General features: G+C 37.1%; 1 protein-coding gene across 1 annotated transcript in view; it reads right to left on the bottom strand.

The window, feature by feature from the left end:
- Positions 1–24,000, bottom strand: part of LOC133647060 (membrane-associated guanylate kinase, WW and PDZ domain-containing protein 2-like) — a 233,263-nt gene that overhangs the window by 85,882 nt on the left and 123,381 nt on the right. Inside the window, exon 6 of the mRNA XM_062043117.1 lies at positions 19,877–19,956. Within this exon, the coding sequence (XP_061899101.1) occupies positions 19,877–19,956 (80 nt within the window). The remainder of the gene's footprint in view (positions 1–19,876; positions 19,957–24,000) is intronic.

The raw sequence follows: 24,000 nt of genomic DNA, 5'->3' as shown, positions 1-24,000 counted from the left end.
CATTAACTATGGCATATAACAAACACGAAACTGTGGCATGAAACAACTAGCATTAACTATGGCATAGAACAAACACGAAACTGTGGCATGAAACAACTAGCATTAACTATGGCATAGAACAAACACGAAACTGTGGCATGAAACAACCAGCATTAACTACGGCATAAAACAAACACGAAACTGTGGCATGAAACAACTAGCATTAACTATGGCATAGAACAAACACGAAACTGTGGCATGAAACAACTAGCATTAACTATGGCATATAACAAACACGAAACTGTGGCATGAAACAACTAGCATTAACTATGGCATATAACAAACACGAAACTGTGGCATGAAACAACTAGCATTAACTATGGCATAAAACAAACAAGAAACTGTGGCATGAAACAACTAGCATTAACTACGGCATAAAACAAACACGAAACTGTGGCATGAAACAACCAGCATTAACTATGGCATATAACAAACACGAAACTGTGGCATGAAACAACTAGCATTAACTATGGCATAGAACAAACACGAAACTGTGGCATGAAACAACTAGCATTAACTACGGCATATAACAAACACGAAACTGTGGCATGAAAGAACTACCATTAACTATGGCATATAACAAACACGAAACTGTGGCATGAAACAACTAGCATTAACTATGGCATATGACAAACACGAAACAAGAACAACATTTCTCAACCAGCTATTGCAAGGAATTTAGGGATTTCACCATCTACGCTCCGTAATATCATCAAAAGGTTCAGAGAATCTGGAGAAATCACCGCACGTAAGCCATGATATTACGGACCTTGGATCCCTCAGGCGGTACTGCATCAAAAAGCGACATCAGTGTGTAAAGGATATCACCACATGGGCTCAGGAACACTTCAGAAAACCACTGTCAGTAACTACAGTTGGTCGCTACATCTGTAAGTGCAAGTTAAAACTCTACTATGCGAAGCCACAGCCATTTATCAACAACACCCAGAAACGCCGCCGGTGTCGCTGCGCCCAAGATCATCTAAGATGGACTGATGCAAAGTGGAAAAGTGTTCTGTGGTCTTGGACCACAGTTCAAATTGTTTTTGGAAACTGTAGGTGTTGTGTCCTCCGGCTCTTTAGCGCCGCCCTAGTGGCTCCCTGGACCTCTTTCAGAGATGTGTAAAAATGGAAAAAGATGAAGAAAATAACTTATTTTTGGTTTTAATATATTTCCTGTAGGAGGACAAACATGACACAAACCTTCCTAATTGTTAGAAATCCCACTGTTTGTGTTATACATGCTTCACTGATGAGAGTATTTGGCCAGCACCGATTTGTCCTACAAATTTCAGCGATCCTTGAACTCATCGTAGTTTCTCCAACGCTGCCACAGAAAGACGTGTTTTATGCCACCCCTTCTTTGTCTCATTTTGTCCACCAAATCTGGAGAAATCACCGCACATAAGCGATGATATCACGGACCTTGGATCCCTCAGGCGGTACTGCATCAAAAAGCGACACCGGTGTGTAAAGGATATCACCGCATGGGCTCAGGAACACTTCGGAGAACCACCGTCAGTAACTGCAGTTGGTCGCTACACCTGTAAGTGCAAGTTAAAACTCTACTATGCGAAGCCGAAGCCGTTTATCAACAACACCCGGAAACGCCGCCGGCTTCGCTGGGCCCCGAGCTCATCTAAAATGGACTGATGCAAAGTGGGAAAAGTGTTCTGTGGTCTGACGAGTCCACATTTCAAATTGTTTTTGGAAACTGTGGACAGAAGAGGAAAAGAACCATCCGGATTGTTCTAGGCGCAAAGTGTAAAAGCCAGCATGTGTGATGGTATGGGGGTGTATTAGTGCCCAAGACATGGGTAACTTACACATCTGTGAAGGCACCATTAATGCTGAAAGGTACATACAGCTTTTGGAGCAACATATGTTGCCATCCAAGCAACGTTATCATGGACGCCCCTGCTTATTTCAGCAAGATAACGCCAAGCCACGTGTTTATACCGGTATATATAGTCCGGTGCGGCTAATATTTATCAAAATATGAGTGCTACAGCCCGGGTAATACAGTATTTGGTCACACGCAGATGTCTGGCAGAATATTTTCCACAGAACAGGAACACCGAGGTCCCACTCAGTCAATAAATATGTAAATACTTTGCCCTCGGCAGCTGCACGCTTGATCATACGCTGTGTTTTACGGGGTCGTAAACGCCTACGCCACCATCAAGTTCAATTTAAAAAAAAAACAACATCCTAAAAAGTCCTGACTGGTTCTAGCACGTACTCATCTTTCGTGAATATCTCCGCACGTGCCGCTGAATAGCATTCCAGCTCTAAACGCCATGTTCACGCATGGGATTTGGACTTCGTGAACAAGACTGAAAATAAGCCAGGGGGGGGTGCAGGGCGGTGATCTGGTTGGAGGGACAAGGGGGCCGAGTGGACGCATGGTGGGGTCCCTGGACGTGGTCTACATCGCTAAAAGAAACATCTAAGGGAGAGAATCCCTCTGCCATCTTCCACTAGTTTTTTTAACATATACAAAACCCAAAAGAAGTGAAGTTGTCAAGTTGTGTAAATATAAAAAATATACAATAATTTGCAAATCCTTTTCAACTTAAATTCAATTGAATAGACTGCAAAGACAAGATATTTAAAGTTCACACGGGAAAACTTAGTTATTTATTGCAAATATTAGCTCATTTGGGAAAAAAACTCTGATGTATCTCATTTAAAAGTATGTCTTTTTGAAAAACTATTTAGAAAAGTATTATTATCTTAGTATAAATATTTTACATGAAGTATTTGTCACTTTCAAAATGCTAGTTTTACATAATACATTTAAGAAAAGGAAATATGTATAAAAAATGTAGTTTTTTATATTTGCTAATATTTGCAAATATTAGCTCATTTGGAAAAAAAACTTATGTATCTCATTTATTTTTATTTATTTTTAATTTTATTTTTTTTAAATGTATGTATCTCAATTAAAAGTATGTATTTTTGAAAAACTATTTAGAAAAGTATCAATTATCTTAGTATAAATATTTTACATTAAGTATTTTTTCACTTTAAAAATGCTAATTTTACATAATACATTTAAGAAAAGGAAATAATATGTATAAAAAATGTAGTTTTATATATTTGCTAATATTTGCGAATATTAGCTCATTTGGAAAAAAAACTCTTATGTATCTCATTTTTATTTTTTATTTATTTTATTTTATTATTATTATTATTTTTTAATTATTTTATGTATCTCATTTAAAAGTATGTCTTTTTGAAAAACTATTTAGAAAAGTATTATTATCTTAGTATAAATATTTTACATGAAGTATTTTTTCACTTTCAAATGCTAGTTTTACATAATACATTTAAGAAAAGGAAATAATATGTATAAAAAATGTAGTTTTATATATTTGCTAATATTTGCAAATTTTAGCTCATTTGGAAAAAAACTCTTATGTATCTCATTTATATTTAGTTATTTTTTTATTTTATTATTATTTATTTTTTGAAATTATTTTATGTATCTCATTTAAAAGTATGTCTTTTTGAAAAACTATTTAGAAAAGTATTATTATCTTAGTATAAATATTTTACATTAAGTATTTTTTCACTTTCAAAATTCTAGTTTTACATAATACATTTAAGAAAAGGAAATAATATGTATAAAAAATGTAGTTTTTTATATTTGCTAATATTTGCAAATATTAGCTCATTTGGAAAAAAACTCTTATGTATCTCATTTATTCTTATTTATTTTTAATTTTTTTTAAAAATTCTTTTATGTATCTCATTTAAAAGTATGTCTTTTTGAAAAACTATTTAGAAAAGTATTATTATCTTAGTATAAATATTTTACATGAAGTATTTGTCACTTTAAAAATGCTAGTTTTACATAATACATTTAAGAAAAGGAAATTATATGTATAAAAAATGTAGTTTTATATATTTGCTAATATTTGCAAATATTAGCTCATTTGGAAAAAAACCTCTTATGTATCTCATTTATTTTTATTTATTTTTAAAATTTTTTTAAATTCTTTTATGTATCTCATTTAAAAGTATGTATTTTTGAAAAACTATTTAGAAAAGTATTATTATCTTAGTATAAATATTTTACATGAAGTATTTTTTCACTTTCAAATGCTAGTTTTACATAATACATTTAAGAAAAGGAAATAATATGTATAAAAAATGTAGTTTTATATATTTGCTAATATTTGCAAATTTTAGCTCATTTGGAAAAAAACTCTTATGTATCTCATTTATATTTAGTTATTTTTTTATTTTTTTATTATTTATTTTTTTAAATTATTTTATGTATCTCATTTAAAAGTATGTCTTTTTGAAAAACTATTTAGAAAAGTATTATTATCTTAGTATAAATATTTTACATGAAGTATTTTTTCACTTTAAAATGCTAGTTTTACATAATACATTTAAGAAAAGGAAATTATATGTATAAAAAAATGTAGTTTTATATATTTGCTAATATTTGCAAATATTAGCAAATAGTATCTCATTTATTTATTTATTTTTTTAATTTAAAATTTTTTATGTATCCTATTTAAAAGTATGTCTTTTTGAAAAACTATTTAGAAAAGTATTAATTATCTTAGTATAAATATTTTACATGAAGTATTTTTCACTTTAAAAATTATGGTTTTACATAATACAATCAAGAAAACTAAATATGTATAAAAAAATTGGTTTTATGTAACTTTTCTACCTAGATGTACAACAAATATTAAGAAATGCAGTATAATTTGGGTTTTATGCTAAAAAATCAAATAAAAACGTATTCAAAAAAATTTGACTTTTATTACGGCTAAATCAATCTTGAATTAATTTTTTTTTTTTTTTAACAAAAAAAGTATTGTATATAAAAAATAAAAAATAAATTATTTGAGTATTATTTACTTAAAATTAAATACAATCAAATTAAATTGTGGTTTTGTGGAAAAAGGGAAAAAATATTTTTCGAAATTAAGATTATGGTTTAATATTACATTCTTTTCAACAAAAACATTATGTATTTATGAATTTAACCTTCACCTAAATGTTGGTAAAAGTTTGCTTTTGTATTCATAAAATATTAGAACAGTGAATTCAAACTACAAACCCAAAAGCACATAGCCACACACACACACACACACACACACACACACACACACACACACACACACACACACACACACACACACACACACTCTTGGGTTTTGTCACACACACCGTTCTATAGTTTTAGTTAGTATTGTTTATTATTATTATTATTATATATATATTGGCTATACATATAATAAATCATCAAACTTTACTGCCCCCTTGTGTCTGTGCCGGCAACTCCATCCAGTAAACATAACATATGTCTTCCAAAAGAACTTGGGAGTGACCAGTGTGTTTTAAGACTGGTCGCGCAACAAAAAAACGTAGTTCTTACCACCAGATTATCAAAAACCGTACTCATTACGGGAAAACCGTAATTGTTGGCAAGATTTTAACGCACATTGTAGGTCGGGAAAAACGAAGAAAAACGTTGTGATTTCCTTTCCTGGTTCGATGACCCGCCCTATCTTGCCTCTGATTGGCCTGTCCCTAACGTTTTGCCCTAATCTTAACCAATGGTGACTCATCATAGTAAACAACCAACCAATCATGGATGTTCTTACAACCAATCATCATTGATGTTGGCCGTAGCTTCCTCCTCTCGCTCTACTCAACACTTGGTAACACACACTTCAGCTAACCATACACATAGCCACACACACACACACACTCTTGGGTTTTGTCACACACACCGTTCTATAGTTTTAGTTAGTATTGTTTATTATTATTATATATATATTTATTGGCTATATATATAATAAATCAAATAACTTTACTGCCCCCTGGTGTCTGTGCCGTCAACTCCATCCAGTAAACATAACATATGTCTTCCAAAAGAACTTGGGAGTGACCAGTGTGTTTTAAGACTGGTCGCGCAACAAAAAAACGTAGTTCTTACCACTGGATTATCAAAAACCGTACTCATTACAGGAAAACCGTAATTGTTGGCAAGATTTTAACGCACATTGTAGGTCGGAAAAAACGAAGAAAAACTTGGCCTGTCCCTAATGTTTTGTCCTAATCTTAACCAATGGTGACTCATCATAGTAAACAACCAACCAATCATGGATGTTCTTATAACCAATCATCATTGATGTTTGCCGTAGCTTCCTCCTCTCGCTCTACTCAACACTTGGTAACACACACTTCAGCTAACCATACACATAGCCACACACACACACACACACTCTTGGGTTTTGTCACACACACCGTTCTATAGTTTTAGTTAGTATTGTTTATTATTATTATATAAATATTGGCTATACATATAATAAATCATATAACTTTACTTCCCCCTGGTGTCTGTGTCGTCAACTCCATCCAGTAAACATAACATATGTCTTCCAAAAGAACTTGGGAGTGACCAGTGTGTTTTAAGACTGGTCGCGCAACAAAAAAACGTAGTTCTTACCACTGGATTATCAAAAACCGTACTCAATACGGGAAAACCGTAATTGTTGGCAAGATTTTAACGCACATTGTAGGTCGGAAAAAACGAAGAAAAACGTTGTGATTTCCTTTCCTGGTTCGATGACCCGCCCTATCTTGCCTCTGATTGGCCTGTCCCTAACGTTTTGCCCTAATCTTAACCAATGGTGACTCATCATAGTAAACAACCAACCAATCATGGATGTTCTTATAACCAATCATCATTGATGTTGGCCGTAGCTTCCCCCTGTCGCTCTACTCAACACTTGGTAACACACACTTCAGCTAACCATACACATAGCCACACACACTCACACACTCTTGGGTTTTGTCACACACACCGTTCTATAGTTTTAGTTAGTATTGTTTATTATTATTATTATATAAATATTGGCTATACATATAATAAATCATCAGACTTTACTGCCCCCTGGTGTCTGTGCCGTCAACTCCATCCAGTAAACATAACATATGTCTTCCAAAAGAACTTGGGAGTGACCAGGGTGTTTTAAGACTGGTCGCGCAACAAAAAAACGTAGTTCTTACCACTGGATTATCAAAAACCGTACTCATTACGGGAAAACCGTAATTGTTGGCAAGATTTTAACGCACATTGTAGGTCGGAAAAAACGAAGAAAAATGTTGTGATTTCCTTTTGTGGTTCGATGACCCGCCCTATCTTGCCTCTGATTGGCCTGTCCCTAACGTTTTGCCCTAATCTTAACCAATGGTGACTCATCATAGTAAACAACCAACCAATCTTGGATGTTCTTATAACCAATCATCATTGATGTTTGCCGTAGCTTCCTCCTCTCGCTCTACTCAACACTTGGTAACACACACTTCAGCTAACCATACACATAGCCACACACACTCACACACTCTTGGGTTTTGTCACACACACCGTTCTATAGTTTTAGTTAGTATTGTTTATTATTATTATATAAATATTGGCTATACATATAATAAATCATCGAACTTTACTGCCCCCTGTTGTCTGTGCCGTCAACTCCATCCAGTAAACATAACATATGTCTTCCAAAAGAACTTGGGAGTGACCAGTGTGTTTTAAGACTGGTCGCGCAACAAAAAAACGTAGTTCTTACCACTGGATTATCAAAAACCGTACTCAATACGGGAAAACCGTAATTGTTGGCAAGATTTTAACGCACATTGTAGGTCGGAAAAAACAAAGAAAACGTTGTGATTTCCTTTCCTGGTTCGATGACCCGCCCTATCTTGCCTCTGATTGGCCTGTCCCTAACGTTTTGCCCTAATCTTAACCAATGGTGACTCATCATAGTAAACAACCAACCAATCATGGATGTTCTTACAACCAATCATCATTGATGTTTGCCGTAGCTTCCTCCTCTCGCTCTACTCAACACTTGGTAACACACACTTCAGCTAACCATACACATAGCCACACACACTCACACACTCTTGGGTTTTGTCACACACACACCGTTCTATAGTTTTAGTTAGTATTGTTTATTATTATTATATAAATATTGGCTATACATATAGTAAATCATAGAACTTTACTGCCCCCTGGTGTCTGTGCCGTCAACTCCATCCAGTAAACATAACATATGTCTTCCAAAAGAACTTGGGAGTGACCAGTGTGTTTTAAGACTGGTCGCGCAACAAAAAAACGTAGTTCTTACCACTGGATTATCAAAAACCGTACTCATTACGGGAAAACTGTAGTTGTTGGCAAGATTTAACACACATTGTAGGTTGGAAAAAACGAAGAAAAATGTTGTGATTTCCTTTCCTGGCTCGATGACCCGCCCTATCTTGCCTCTGATTGGCCTGTCCCTAATGTTTTGCCCTAATCTTAACCAATGGTGACTCATCATAGCAAACAACAACCAATCATGGATGTTCTTATACGTAAACCAACCAATCATCATTGATGTTTGCCGTTGCTTCCTTTTTAAGTTCATAATTTTTAATGGAAAATCTGAGAATAAGATATTTTTAAGTATTCTTTTTTAATCTATAGTCATGTTTAAAGCAGCTAGTATTTTCCCATGTAGCGTGTCTTCTCGTGACCTCCTTGCTTTTATCTTATGTCCGCTAGTAAAATCTTTGTTTGTCTTAAGGGCTCCTGTTTGTCGGCTCACAGAGCTGTTTTGGCCAGTTCCTTATCTGTTTTGAAGAAGCAGCTGTGCTCCTTTCTGGGCGAGCGGGGCTTTTTACGCTCTTTTTGTTGGGATTTAGACCTCTTCTTGCTGATGCTATTGTCGCATTGTAAGGGCTGGTCTCCTAAAACTTGGCCAAGTACTATTCTGTCTGGGTGGTCCTCTTTACTCAACATATATGTCATCCAAAAGAACTCGGGAGTGACCAGAGTGTTTTAAGACTGGTTGCGCAACAAAAAAACGTAGTTTTTACCACTGGATGATCAAAAACCGTACTCAATACGGGAAAACCATAGTTGTTGGCAAGATTTTAACACACATTTTAGGTCGGGGAAAAACGAAGAAAAACAGAAAATATTTTTGTTGTATTTTTACAGAGATAAAAAAGACGGATTTCCGACTATAGACGGACATATCAGGAACTGAAAAGTGAGAAAATGGAAAGACTAAAAGGGCGAGCAGGAGCAGGATGTTGGATTATTGCAGCTCCTTTGTCTAGGCGGCTGCTTTCACTGATAAAATAATGTCTCCTGGCTGCGAGTGCTGGAAGGAGTCTGCACCAGAGGCTCTCATCCAGGAGCTTCATAAATGTTTGCTTTTTTTTGGCAGTTTGCAGGATTAGCATCCTTTCAGCCCGCCCACGTACTAAGCGGGCCAGCCTAAACGGGAGGCGAGGCGTGGATGGACTGGCAGTTAGTCGAGTCTCACCACGGATTTCTTAGGACCGATTTATTTTATTTTATTTATTTATTTGACAGGGACAGTACAGTCTATCACAAAAAAAATAAGAGTTGTAGAAATGATTGGAAACTCAATATCCGGAAAAAAGATCCATAGTGGATCTAACATAATAGTGTGAGAGTCCAGTCCATAGTGGATCTAACATAATAGTGAGAGTCCAGTCCATAGTGGATCTAACATAATAGTGTGAGAGTCCAGTCCATAGTGGATCTAAGATAATAGTGAGAGTCCAGTCCATAGTGGATCTAACATAATAGTGAGAGTCCAGTCCATAGTGGATCTAATATAATAGTGAGAGTCCAGTCCATAGTGGATCTAATATAATAGTGTGAGAGTCCAGTCCATAGTGGATCTAACATAATAGTGAGAGTCCAGTCCATAGTGGATCTAACATAATAGTGTGAGAGTCCAGTCCATAGTGGATCTAAGATAATAGTGAGAGTCCAGTCCATAGTGGATCTAACATAATAGTGAGAGTCCAGTCCATAGTGGATCTAATATAATAGTGTGAGAGTCCAGTCCATAGTGGATCTAACATAATAGTGAGAGTCCAGTCCATAGTGGATCTAACATAATAATGACAGTCCAGTCCATAGTGGATCTAACATAATAGTGTGAGAGTCCAGTCCATAGTGGATCTAACATAATAGTGAGAGTCCAGTCCATAGTGGATCTAACATAATAGTGTGAGAGTCCAGTCCATAGTGGATCTAACATAATAGTGAGAGTCCAGTCCATAGTGGATCTAACATAATAGTGAGAGTCCAGTCCATAGTGGATCTAATATAATAGTGTGAGAGTCCAGTCCATAGTGGATCTAACATAATAGTGTGAGAGTCCAGTCCATAGTGGATCTAACATAATAGTGAGAGTCCAGTCCATAGTGGATCTAACATAATAGTGAGAGTCCAGTCCATAGTGGATCCAACATAATAGTGAAAGACCAGTCCATAGTGGATCCAACATAATAGTGAGAGTCCAGTCCATAGTGGATCTAACATAATAGTGAGAGTCCAGTCCATAGTGGATCTAACATAATAGTGAGAGTCCAGTCCATAGTGGATCTAACATAATAGTGAAAGACCAGTCCATAGTGGATCTAACATAATAGTGTGAGAGTCCAGTCCATAGTGGATCTAACATAATAGCGAGAGTCCAGTCCATAGTGGATCTAACATAATAGTGAGGGTCCAGTCCATAGTGGATCTAACATAATAGTGAGAGTCCAGTCCATAGTGGATCTAACATAATAGTGAGAGTCCAGTCCATAGTGGATCCAACATAATAGTGAGAGTCCAGTCCATAGAGGATCTAACATAATAGTGAGAGTCCAGTCCATGGTGGATCTAACATAATAGTGAGAGTCCAGTCCATAGTGGATCTAACATAATAGTGAGAGTCCAGTCCAGTCCATAGTGGATCTAACATAATAGTGTGAGAGTCCAGTCCATAGTGGATCTAACATAATAGTGAGAGTCCAGTCCATAGTGGATCTAACATAATAGTGAGAGTCCAGTCCATAGTGGATCTAACATAATAGTGAGAGTCCAGTCCATAGTGGATCTAACATAATAGTGTGAGAGTCCAGTCCATAGTGGATCTAACATAATAGTGAGAGTCCAGTCCATAGTGGATCCAACATAATAGTGAGAGTCCAGTCCATAGTGGATCTAACATAATAGTGAGAGTCCAGTCCATAGTGGATCTAACATAATAGCGAGAGTCCAGTCCATAGTGGATCTAACATAATAGTGAGAGTCCAGTCCATAGTGGATCTAACATAATATAGTGAGAGTCCAGTCCATAGTGGATGTAACATAATAGTGAGAGTCCAGTCCATAGTGGATCTAACATAATGGTGTGAGTGTCCAGTCCATAGTGGATCTAACATAATAGTGTGAGAGTCCAGTCCATTGTGGATCTAACATAATAGCGAGAGTCCAGTCCATAGTGGATCTAACATAATAGTGAGAGTCCAGTCCATAGTGGATCTAATATAATAGTGAGAGTCCAGTCCATAGTGGATCTAACATAATAGTGAGAATCCAGTCCATAGTGGATCTAACATAATAGCGAGAGTCCAGTCCATAGTGGATCTAACATAATAGTGAGAGTCCAGTCCATGGTGGATCTAACATAATAGTGAGAGTCCAGTCCATAGTGGATCTAACATAATAGTGTGAGAGTCCAGTCCATAGTGGATCTAACATAATAGTGTGAGAGTCCAGTCCATAGTGGATCTAACATAATAGTGAGAATCCAGTCCATAGTGGATCTAACATAATAGCGAGAGTCCAGTCCATAGTGGATCTAACATAATAGTGAGAGTCCAGTCCATGGTGGATCTAACATAATAGTGAGAGTCCAGTCCATAGTGGATCTAACATAATAGTGTGAGAGTCCAGTCCATAGTGGATCTAACATAATAGTGTGAGAGTCCAGTCCATAGTGGATCTAACATAATAGTGAGAGTCCAGTCCATAGTGGATCTAACATAATATAGTGAGAGTCCAGTCCATAGTGGATCTAACATAATAGTGAGAGTCCAGTCCATAGTGGATCTAACATAATAGTGAGAGTCCAGTCCATAGTGGATCTAACATAATAGTGAGAGTCCAGTCCATAGTGGATCTAACATAATAGTGAGAGTCCAGTCCATAGTGGATCTAACATAATAGTGAGAGTCCAGTCCATAGTGGATCTAACATAATAGTGAGAGTCCAGTCCATAGTGGATCTAACATAATAGTGTGAGAGTCCAGTCCATAGTGGATCTAACATAATAGTGAGAGTCCAGTCCATAGTGGATCTAACATAATAGTGTGAGAGTCCAGTCCATAGTGGATCTAACATAATAGTGTGAGAGTCCAGTCCATAGTGGATCGAACATAATAGTGTGAGAGTCCAGTCCATAGTGGATCTAACATAATAGTGAGAGTCCAGTCCAAAGTGGATCTAACATAATAGTGAAAGACCAGTCCATAGTGGATCTAACATAATAGTGAGAGTCCAGTCCAGTCCAGTCCATAGTGGATCTAACATAATAGTGTGAGAGTCCAGTCCATAGTGGATCTAACATAATAGTGAGAGTCCAGTCCAAAGTGGATCTAACATAATAGTGAAAGACCAGTCCATAGTGGATCTAACATAATAGTGAGAGTCCAGTCCAGTCCATAGTGGATCTAACATAATAGTGTGAGAGTCCAGTCCATAGTGGATCTAACATAATAGTGAGAGTCCAGTCCATAGTGGATCTAACATAATAGTGTGAGAGTCCAGTCCATACTGGATCTAACATAATAGTGAGAGTCCAGTCCATAGTGGATCTAACATAATAGTGAGAGTCCAGTCCATAGTGGATCTAACATAATAGTGAGAGTCCAGTCCATGGTGGGGCCATATAATGACAACAGAGGCTTCACTACACGTTTCGTGGTCTATCCCCCAGACCGTGGCACAATGAGACATACGGGATAAAATCACTCACATTTTTATAATATGGCCATTCAATTTTAGCTTTAGGTCCAAAATAACACCCAAATTAGTGTTGTCCCCATACCAATAATTTGGTACCGGTACCAAAATATATTTCGATACTTTTCTAAATAAAAGGGGACCACAAAAAATTTCATTATTGTCTTTATTTTTAACAAAATATCTTAGGGTACATTAAACATATGTTTATTATTGTGATTTAGTCCTTAAATAAAATAGTGAACATACTAGACAACTTGTCTTTTAGTAGTAAGTAAACAAACAAAGACTCCTAATTAGTCTATGCAGTAACATATTGTGTCATTTATACACCTATTATTTTGTCTACATTATGAGGGACAAACTGTAAAAAATTATTATTAATCTACTCGTTAATATACTGTTAATATCTGCTTACTTTCTGTTTTAACATGTTCTATCTACACTTCTGTTCAAATGTAATAATCACTTATTCTTCTCTCGTTTGATACTTTACATTAGTTTTGGACGATACCACACATTCAGGTATCGATCCGATACCAAGTAGTTACAGGATCATACGTTGGTCATATTCAAATTTACTGACTTTATAAACATAATATGAATTAAAAAACAAGATTTTGTGACGATAAAGAAAATATCGACGTATTCACAGTAGTATCGACTAGATACGCTCTTGTACTTGGTATCATTACAGTGGAATGTCAGGTGTAGACCCACCCATGGCGTTTGTTTACATTCAGGAGCGCTATCTTTTGTTAGCCGGCGAGCTATTGTATCCTCCTACCGTGTGTAGTGAAGCATGTTTACTCTATTTGTCGCCATGGAGGCCAGGATTAGTGATTCAGAAGTAGCTAAAACACTGCGGATGGACGTTAGCCGCTAGCTCGCTAGCCATGTCTTAAAGCACTTTCTTCCTGGAGGGCGTTTCAGTGTTATAACTTCACCTTTATCTTTACTTTTTACGCCAAAAAATGCATCCGTTCTCCCTTTTCTGTCTACACACTGTGTCTGCTGGTAAGTACTCTGTGCGTGCGCGCTGCCGAACATGCTCCGCTGCTCGTAAAACCAGCAATGTCATGAATTGATTTTTTTAGACTAGTACCGATATACCAAAAGTAAACCCCGCCAGGACGATTCCACTGACTGACGGACGCCAGCAGAACAGCGGCGTCACGTTTACGACCAGCGGAGCGTTATTATATTATTAATATTATTATAAATCTATTAACGCAAAAAAAACGTGATCGCAAGCCCAACCATCGCAATTCATTCAGGCGAGTGAAAACTAATCTTTGGCCAAGCAGACTGGGCACGCTGTAGGACGTGTTTGGCACCTGACAACAGTGTGTGTGTGTGTGTGTGTGTGTGTGTGTGTGTGTGTGTGTGTGTGTGTGTGTGTGTGTGTGTGTGTGTGTGTGTGCTCTTGTATTTCTACCCTTCTTGAGACACCAACAAGGAAAAGTATCTTCCGTATGAGGAGGTGTGAACAAGTGAGGACATAAATCATGGTCCCAATAACATTGCATCTAATAAAGAGCCAAATACTAGAGTCCGTGAACATTGCTCCAAAGTCAGGATTTTTTTTTGTTGATTTAATGTGTATACAAAAGTAAACATTGACTTGCGTGGAGTAAAATGACGACTTTTATCATAATACTGCCAACATTCTAAGTTTTTCTTGTGAAATTGTGACCTTTTTCTGGCTCTACAGCTGGGTTGCCCAAATCTATCAAAATGAGGGTGGTCCCCAAAAAGGAGGGATTTTTCACATTGACTGTGTGTCGCTTTTAAAAGTGCTCCCCCTCTGGTCACCATATGAAATAACAAGTGTGTGTAAACATTTTAAGTGCCCTCCCTCTGGTCAACATATGAAAAAACAAGTGTGTGTAAGAAATTGAAATGCGCCCCAAAATTAATTAAAAAAATGTAACGTATGTATATAGAGACATACTGTAATAACTTGAAATAAATAATAAAGTTTTTAAAAACTATTACAAAAATAAATACAATTAAATAAAATAAACTAACTAAAAGCAGTCTTTTTCTCACAATGTGTCGATTTTTTTCTTGTAAAATTGTTTCTGTAATATTGCAATGTTTCTCGTAAAATTATTACTTAATTTAAATAAAATAAAATAAATATGTATATAGAGACATACTGTAATAACTTGAAGTAAATAATGAAGATTAAAAAACAATTACAAACAAAAAAAAAAAAACTAAAAGCAGTCTTTTTCTCACAATGTGTCGACTTTTTTTTTTAATGAAATTGGGAACAATTTCTCGTATTCTTTCTGTTTCTGTAATATTGCAATATTTTCTCGTAAAATTATTACTTTTTTTATGTAAAATTATTACTTTTTAATGCAAAATGGTGACATTTGTCATATAAAATTCTGACTTTTATCACAATATTGCCAATTTTTTTGTTGTTCTTGTAAAATAGTGACTTTTTTTGGAGTAAAATTATGACTTTTGTCATCATTTTGTCAAGTAAAATCCCAATTATTATTATAATATTGCCAACATTTTAAAGTTTTCTTATACAATTGTGACTTTTTTCGAGTAAAATGACGACTCTTTTCATAACAATGACAACATTTTAAGCTTTTTCTTGTAAAATTGCGACTGTTATCGAGTAAAAATCCAACTTTTATCATAACATTGCACAAATGTTCAGTTTTTCTTGTAAAATGTTGACTTGCGTTGAGTAAAATGACGACTTTTATTATAATACTGCCAACATTCTAAGTTTTTCTTGTGAAATTGTGACCTTTTTCTTGTGAAGTTCCAACAAATTTTTCACAGCAAGCTTTTTTATATTTGCATAGTATGTATATATTATTAATGTTGTAAATACACATCTTTATATATCTAGAAAGGCTGGTCCTAAAGAGGGAGGCAACATTCTCAGGTCTCAAGAAGGTAACAAAGACAAGAATGTGTGTGTGTGTGTGTGTGTGTGTTCTTGTATTTCTACCCTTCTTGAGATACCAAGAAGGAAAAGTACCTTCCATATGAGGAGGTGTGAACAAGTTAGGACATAAACCATGGTTCCAATAACATTGCGTCTAATAGAGCGCATCCGTGAACATTGCTCCAAAGTCAGGATTTTTTGTTGATTTAATGTGCATACAAAAGTAAACATTGACAGTTGCAAAGGCAGCAATATATGCACCCCCTGGTGGTGAAATCTATCAAAATGAGGGTGGTCCCAAAAAGGAGGGATTTTTCACAGTGACTGTGTGTCGCTTTTAAAAGTGCTCCCCCCTCTGGTCAACATATGAAATAACAAGTGTGCGCAAGAAATTGAAATGCGCCGCCGATTGGCCCAAATTAATTTAAATAAAATAAAATAAATATGTATATAGAGACATAACTTGAAGTAAATAATGAAGATTAAAAAACAATTACAAACAAAAAAAATGAACTAAAATCAGTCTTTTTCTCACAATGTGTCGACTTCTTTCTTATGAAATTGGGAACAATTTCTCGTATTCTTTCTGTTTCTGTAAAATTGCAATGTTTCCTCGTAAAATTATTACTTTTTTAATGTAAAATTATTACTTTTTAAGGCAAAACGGTGACATTTGTCATATAAAATTCTGACTTTTGTCACAATATTGCATTTTTTGAGTCAAATTATGACTTTTGTCGTCATTTTGTCAAGTAAAATTCCAATTATTAGTATAATATTGCCAACATTTTAAAGTTTTCTTATACAATTGTGACTTTTTTCGAGTAAAATGACGACTCTTTTCATAACACTGACAACATTTTAAGCTTTTTCTTGTAAAATTGCGACTGCTATCGAGTAAAAATCCAACTTTTATCATAACATTGCACAAATGTTCAGTTTTTCTTGTAAAATGTTGACTTGCGTTGAGTAAAATGACGACTTTTATTATAATACTGCCAACATTCTAAGTTTTTCTTGTGAAATTGTGACCTTTTTCTTGTGAAGTTCCAACAAATTTTTCACAGCAAGCTTTTTTATATTTGCAAAGTATGTATATATTATTAATGTTGTAAATACACATCTTTATATATCTAGAAAGGCTGGTCCTAAAGAGGGAGGCAACATTCTCAGGTCTCAAGAAGGTAACAAAGACAAGAATGTGGTGTGTGTGTGTGTGTGTGTGTGTGTGTGTTCTTGTATTTCTACCCTTCTTGAGACACCAACAAGGAAAAGTACCTTCCATATGAGGAGGTGTGAACAAGTTAGGACATAAACCATGGTCCCAATAACATTGCGTCTAATAGAGAGCATCCGTGAACATTGCTCCAAAGTCAGGATTTTTTTTGTTGATTTAATGTGCATACAAAAGTAAACATTGACAGCTGCAAAGGCAGCAATATATGCACCCCCTGGTGGTGAAATCTATCAAAATGAGGGTGGTCCCAAAAAGGAGGGATTTTTCACATTGACTGTGTGTCGCTTTTAAAAGTGCTCCCCCCTCTGGTCAACATATGAAATAACATGTGTGCGCAAGAAATTGAAATGCGCCCCCGATTGGCCCAAATTAATTTAAATAAAATGAAATAAATATGTATATAGAGACATAACTTGAAGTAAATAATGAAGATTAAAAAACAATTACAAACAAAAAAAATGAACTAAAAGCAGTCTTTTTCTCACAATGTGTCAACTTTTTTCTTATGAAATTGGGAACAATTTCTCGTATTCTTTCTGTTTCTGTAATATTGCAATATTTTCTCGTAAAAATTATTACTTTTTTTATGTAAAATTATTACTTTTTAATGCAAAACGGTGACATTTGTCATATAAAATTCGGACTTTTATCATAATATTGCCAATTTTTTTGTTGTTCTTGTAAAATAGTGACTTTTTTTTGAGTAAAATGATGACTTTTGTCATTATTTTGTCAAGTAAAATCCCAATTATTATTATAATATTGCCAAAATTTTAAAGTTTTCTTATACAATTGTGACTTTTTTCGAGTAAAATGACGACTCTTTTCATAACACTGACAACATTTGAAGCTTTTTCTTGTAAAATTGCGACTGTTATCGAGTAAAAATCCAACTTTTATCATAACATTGCACAAATGTTCAGTTTTTCTTGTAAAATGTTGACTTGCGTTGAGTAAAATGACGACTTTTATTATAATACTGCCAACATTCTAAGTTTTTCTTGTGAAATTGTGACCTTTTTCTTGCGAAACTCCAACAAATTTTTCACAGCAAGCTTTTTTATATGTGCATAGTATGTATATATTATTAATGTTGTAAATACACATCTTTATATATCTAGAAAGGCTGGTCCTAAAGAGGGAGGCATTTTTCTCAGGTCTCAAGAAGGTAACAAATACAAGAATGTGTGTGCGTGCATGTGTGCGTGTGTGTGTGTGTGTGTGTGTGTGTGTGTGTGTGTGTGTGTGTGTGTGTGTGTGTGTGTGTGTGTGTGTGTGTGTTTGTGCAGAGCTGAGCGCCACACTTACAATTCCAGGCACACTTCGGCTCTTTACTGGGCAGAGTCGCGCGAACGACGGAAAACGAGCAAGCAAAGAGGAGGAAGAGGAGAATAAATGGCGGACAGTTGCAGTGTGTGTGTGTGTGTGTGTGTGTGTGTGTGTGTGTGTGTGTGTGTGTGTGTGTGTGTGTGTGTGGTGATTGAGACGTGGAGAGGGCACTGATGAAGTCTCTGCTGATTCACATCATAACCTATGGCAGCGCTTGTGATGTCTAATGTAAACATTTGTGTTATACTGCTGTGGAGTGTGTGTGCATGTGTGTGTGTGTGTGTGTGTGTGTGTGTGTGTGTGTGTGTGTGTGTGTGTGTGTGTGTGCGTGCGTGCGTGCGTGTGACATTTGTGAAGATGAACACCACTCAGTCTTTGCACTTTCCGAACATATGATCAAAATTATTAAATGGGACCTACTAGAGTACACGCAATCTTTTACTACGAAGCCACGCTGTTGTAACACGTGGCTTTGGCATTGTCTTGCTGAAATAAGCAGGGGCGTCCATGATAACGTTGCTTGGATGGCAACATATGTTGCTCCAAAACCTGTATGTACCTCTCAGCATTAATGGCGCCTTCACAGATGTGTAAGTTACCCATGTCTTGGGCACTAATACACCCCCATACCATCACAGATGCAAACTTTTACACTTTGCGCCTAGAACAATCCGGATGGTTCTTTTCCTCTTTGGTCCGGAGGACACGACGTCCACAGTTTCCAAAAACAATTTGAAATGTGGACTCGTCAGACCACAGAACACTTTTCCACTTTGCGTCAGTCCATCTTAGATGAGCTCGGGCCCAGCGAAGCCGGCGGCATTTCTGGGTGTTGTTGATAAATGGCTTTGCATAGTAGAGTTTTAACTTGCACTTACAGATGTAGCGACCAACTGTAGTTACTGACAGTGGTTTTCCGAAGTATTCCTGAGCCCATGTGGTGATATCCTTTACACACTGATGTCGCTTTTTGATGCAGTACCGCCCGAGGGATCCAAGGTCCGTAATATCATCGCTTACGTGCAGTGATTTTTTTTGAGTAAAAAAATATTCAGTCTAAGCCTGGACTCCCGGGGAGGGGGTCCAGACTGAGACCAGGAAGAAAAAAAAAAATCCTCAATAGCCATAGCACACACAAACAAGTTACAAAGAATACACGAGACTTGCAACAGAGTCAATTTGAACAATCCCTTCTTTTTGGGACCACCCTAATTTTGATAGATTTCACCACCAGGGGGTGCAAATGAGACATTCTCTATTAGATGCAATGTTATTGGGACCATGATTTATGTTCACACCTCCTCATATGGAAGATACTTTTCCTTCTTCATTTCTCAAGAAGGGTAGAAATACAAGAACACACACACACACACACCCACACCCACACCCACACCCACACACACACACACACACGACAAGCAGGTGGACTAACAGCAAGAAGATGAAACTCAACTCTGTGATCAACACAAAGGTGTAAAAAAGAGGAGCTCACCATCTTCTCGGCATTCTTCTGGAGGCTTTGCTTTCTTGGCCAGACGAGGATCCAACCAGGAGGTGGTCTTGGTGTTGTGACTGCAGACCACCCAGCAGGAGGAGGAGGAGGAGGAGACCAAGAAGGAGAAATTAACGTCACAACCTGACATTGTATAAACATCGTCAAACAGTATGTTGTTTCAATGTTGTATTTGTGTTGTAGAATATTGGTCGAAAAATGACCAAAATTCAATGGTCAAATCAACGTCAGAACCCAACATTGATTTAATGTTGTCAAGAAGCATGTAGTTTCAACGTTGTGTTTGTGTTGTAGAATATTGGTCGGGAAATGACCAAATTTCAATGGTCAAATCAACGTCAGAACACAACATTGATTTAACGTTGTCAAAAAGCATGTTGTTTCAACGTTGTATTTGTGTTGTAGAATATTGGTTGGGAAATGACTAAAATTCAATGGTCAAATCAACGTCAGAACCCAACATTGATTTAATGTTGTCAAGAAGCATGTTGTTTCAACGTTGCATTTGTGTTGTAGAATATTGGTTGGGAAATGACTAAAATTCAATGGTCAAATCAACGTCAGAACCCAACATTGATTTAATGTTGTCAAGAAGCATGTTGTTTCAATGTTGTATTTGTGTTGTAGAATATTGGTCGGGAAATTTCTAAAATTCAATGTCAAATGAAGGACACAACCTGACATTGAATAAACATTGTTATGAAGCATGTTGTTTCAACGTTGTATTTGTGTCGCAGAATATTGGTCGGGAAATGACCAAATTTCAATGGTCAAATCAACGTCAGAAGTGGACATTGAATAGACTTTGTCAAAAAGCATGTTGTTTCAACGTTGTATTTGTGTTGTAGAACATTGGTTGAGGAAATGACCACATTTCAATGGTCAAATCAATGTCAGAAGCGGACATTGATTTAACGTTGTCAAAAATCATGTTGTTTCAACGTTGTATTTGTGTTATTAAATATTGGTTGGAAAATGACCAAAATTCAACGGTCAAATCAACGTCACAACCTGACATTGAATAAACATTGTTATGAAGCATGTTGTTTCAATGTTGTGTTTGTGTTGTAGAATATTGGTCGGAAAATGACCAAAATTCAATGGTCAAATCAACGTCAGAACACAACATTGATTTAACGTTGTCAAAAAGCATGTTGTTTCAACATTGTATTTGTGTTGTAGAATATTGGTTGGGAAATGACTAAAATTCAATGGTCAAATCAACGTCAAAACCCAACATTGATTTAATGTTGTCAAGAAGCATGTTGTTTCAATGTTGTATTTGTGTTGTAGAATATTGGTCGGGAAATTTCTCAAATTCAATGTCAAATGAAGGACACAACCTGACATTGAATAAACATTGTTATGAAGCATGTTGTTTCAACGTTGTATTTGTGTCGCAGAATATTGGTCGGGAAATGACCAAATTTCAATGGTCAAATCAACGTCAGAAGTGGACATTGAATAGACTTTGTCAAAAAGCATGTTGTTTCAACGTTGTATTTGTGTTGTAGAACATTGGTTGAGGAAATGACCACATTTCAATGGTCAAATCAATGTCAGAAGCGGACATTGATTTAACGTTGTCAAAAATCATGTTGTTTCAACGTTGTATTTGTGTTATTAAATATTGGTTGGAAAATGACCAAAATTCAACGGTCAAATCAACGTCACAACCTGACATTGAATAAACATTGTTATGAAGCATGTTGTTTCAATGTTGTGTTTGTGTTGTAGAATATTGGTCGGGAAATGACCAAAATTCAATGGTCAAATCAACGTCAGAACACAACATTGATTTAACGTTGTCAAAAAGCATGTTGTTTCAACGTTGTATTTGTGTTGTAGAATATTGGTTGGAAAATGACCAAATTTCAATGTCAAATCAACGTCACAACCTGACATTGATTAAACGTTGTCAAAAATTATGTTGTTTCAACGTTGTGTTTGTGTTGTAGAATATTGGTCGGGAAATGACCAAATTTCAATGGTCAAATCAACATCAGAACCCGACATTAAATAGACTCCGTCAAAAAGCATGTTGTTTCAACGTTGTATTTGTGTCGTAGAATATTGGTCGGGAAATGACCACATTTCAATGGTCAAATCAATGTCAGAAGCGGACATTGATTTAATGTTGTCAAAAGGCATGTTGGTACAACGTTGTATTTGTGTTGTAGAACATTGGTTGAGAAATGACTAAAATTCAATGGTCAAATCAACGTCACAACCTGACATTGATTTAACATTGTCAAAAAGAACGTTGTTTCAATGTTGTATTTGTGTTGTAGAATATTGGTCGGGAAATTTCTAAAATTCAATGTCAAATCGACGTCACAACCTGACATTGAATTGTTGTTGGCATCCGTAAGTCTCGGAACACACTGGATTGGCGCCCCTTGGATATGTTTGAGTTGGTCATGCAGCGTCTGCGGTGGCTGTACAGACCCACACGGGAGGGACAGTCTCTGTTGCACCTGCTGCATTTGTAGGTGGAGTCAGCTACAGGATGTAGTTGCTTGCTCTTTCTCTGCAAGCTGGCGGAATATTGCCTTGCCAGCTTTCAGTCCAGTGTTCACGGTGTGTCTCCAGCTGGATCTGTCCTAAACAAGCTCTTCCCAGGTTTTCCGGTCCATGTCGAGCGCTTTCAGGTCACGCTTGCAGACATCCTTGAAGCGGAGATGTGGCCGTCCCGTTGTCCTCTTGCCGGAGGCAAGCTCTGCGTAGAGGATGTCTTTGGGGATCCGGCCATCGTCCATTCGACAGGCACGATACACAGCGATCTTGGTGTTTATCGTCAGCATGCTGTTGTTCCACACTCTTTGCAACAACCTGGCCCAGGTTGTGGATGCCTTGCCGATCCTCTTGTTGATGATCTCTGCGTCCAGTGAGAGGTTGTTAGTGATTGTGGAGCCAAGGTATGTGAACTGGCTGACGACCTCTAGTTCATAGTCGTTGATGGTCATACAGAGTGGTTCAGCATCTTGGGCCATCACAATTGTCTTCTTCATACTGATAGTCAGGCTGAACTCGTCGCATGCCTTTGCAAAGCGGTCCATCAGGCTCTGTAGCTCTTCTTCTGTGTGGGTGGCCAGAGCAGCGTCATCTGCAAACAGCATGTCTCTGGTGGTTACCTCCCGGACCTTGCTCGGCCGTCTGACCGAGTGTGGAGGTAAACACCCTCGGTCGACGATCCGAAGGCGTGCTTCAGCAGAACGGCAAAGAAAATGCAGAAGAGAGTGGGAGCGAGGACACAGCCCTGTTCGACGCCACTGCGGATGTCGAAGGCATCTGACGTCGAGCCGTCATATTGAACTGGGCCTTTCATGCCGTCATGGAACGACTTGATCATGCTCAGGAGTCTCGGTGGGCAGCCAATTTTCGCTAGGACTGTGAAGAGCCCATCCCTGCTGACAAGGTCGAACGCTTTGGTCAGGTCTATGAAGGCCAGAAAGAGGGGCTTGTGCTGCTCTCTGCACTTCTCTTGCAGTTGCCTGATGGTGAAGACCATGGTCAATGGTTGATCTTTCCGAGCGGAACCCGCACTGTGACTCTGGGTACACTCTATCAGCAAGCTTCTGCAGTCTGTTCAGGAGGACGCGTGCAAAGACTTTGCCTACGATGCTTAGGAGAGATATTCCTCTGTAGTTGTTACAGTCGCTTCTATCACCCTTGTTCTTGTACAGGGTAACAATCAATCAACCAATCAATCAATTCCTTTATTGTCATTGTCATAATAACACTTAAGTCATACATGTCAACGAGATTTTGTTTGAGCTTTGTCTAGCGGCATAGAAACTGCATTGAAGTGCAGGTTGACCATAGTTTACAGTTTAGGATTGTCAAGAAGATTGCGAATAGAGGGGTGCGGGGGTGGGAACAGTCAGATGTCTGATGGGTGTTACGTTGATGTTGCAGCAATGCAATGTCCAGAGCACAATTATTGAGGTGGTGAAGAGTGAGGTAATCATCGGCAGTCACTCGTAGTCGAGTATGACTGTCCTCAGAATGGATGGGTTCCCATTCGGGAACGTCTTTTAGCGTGGGGAGACTGATGCGCCTGCAGCCACCACACGGTCCTTGGCAGAGAGGGGCCTTGATCC

This window comes from Entelurus aequoreus, linkage group LG03, assembly GCF_033978785.1.
Source record: "Entelurus aequoreus isolate RoL-2023_Sb linkage group LG03, RoL_Eaeq_v1.1, whole genome shotgun sequence".
In the NCBI taxonomy this organism is placed as follows: domain Eukaryota; kingdom Metazoa; phylum Chordata; class Actinopteri; order Syngnathiformes; family Syngnathidae; genus Entelurus; species Entelurus aequoreus.
Note: the sequence above shows the minus strand (reverse complement) of the source record. Positions and strands in the feature narration are given on the sequence as shown.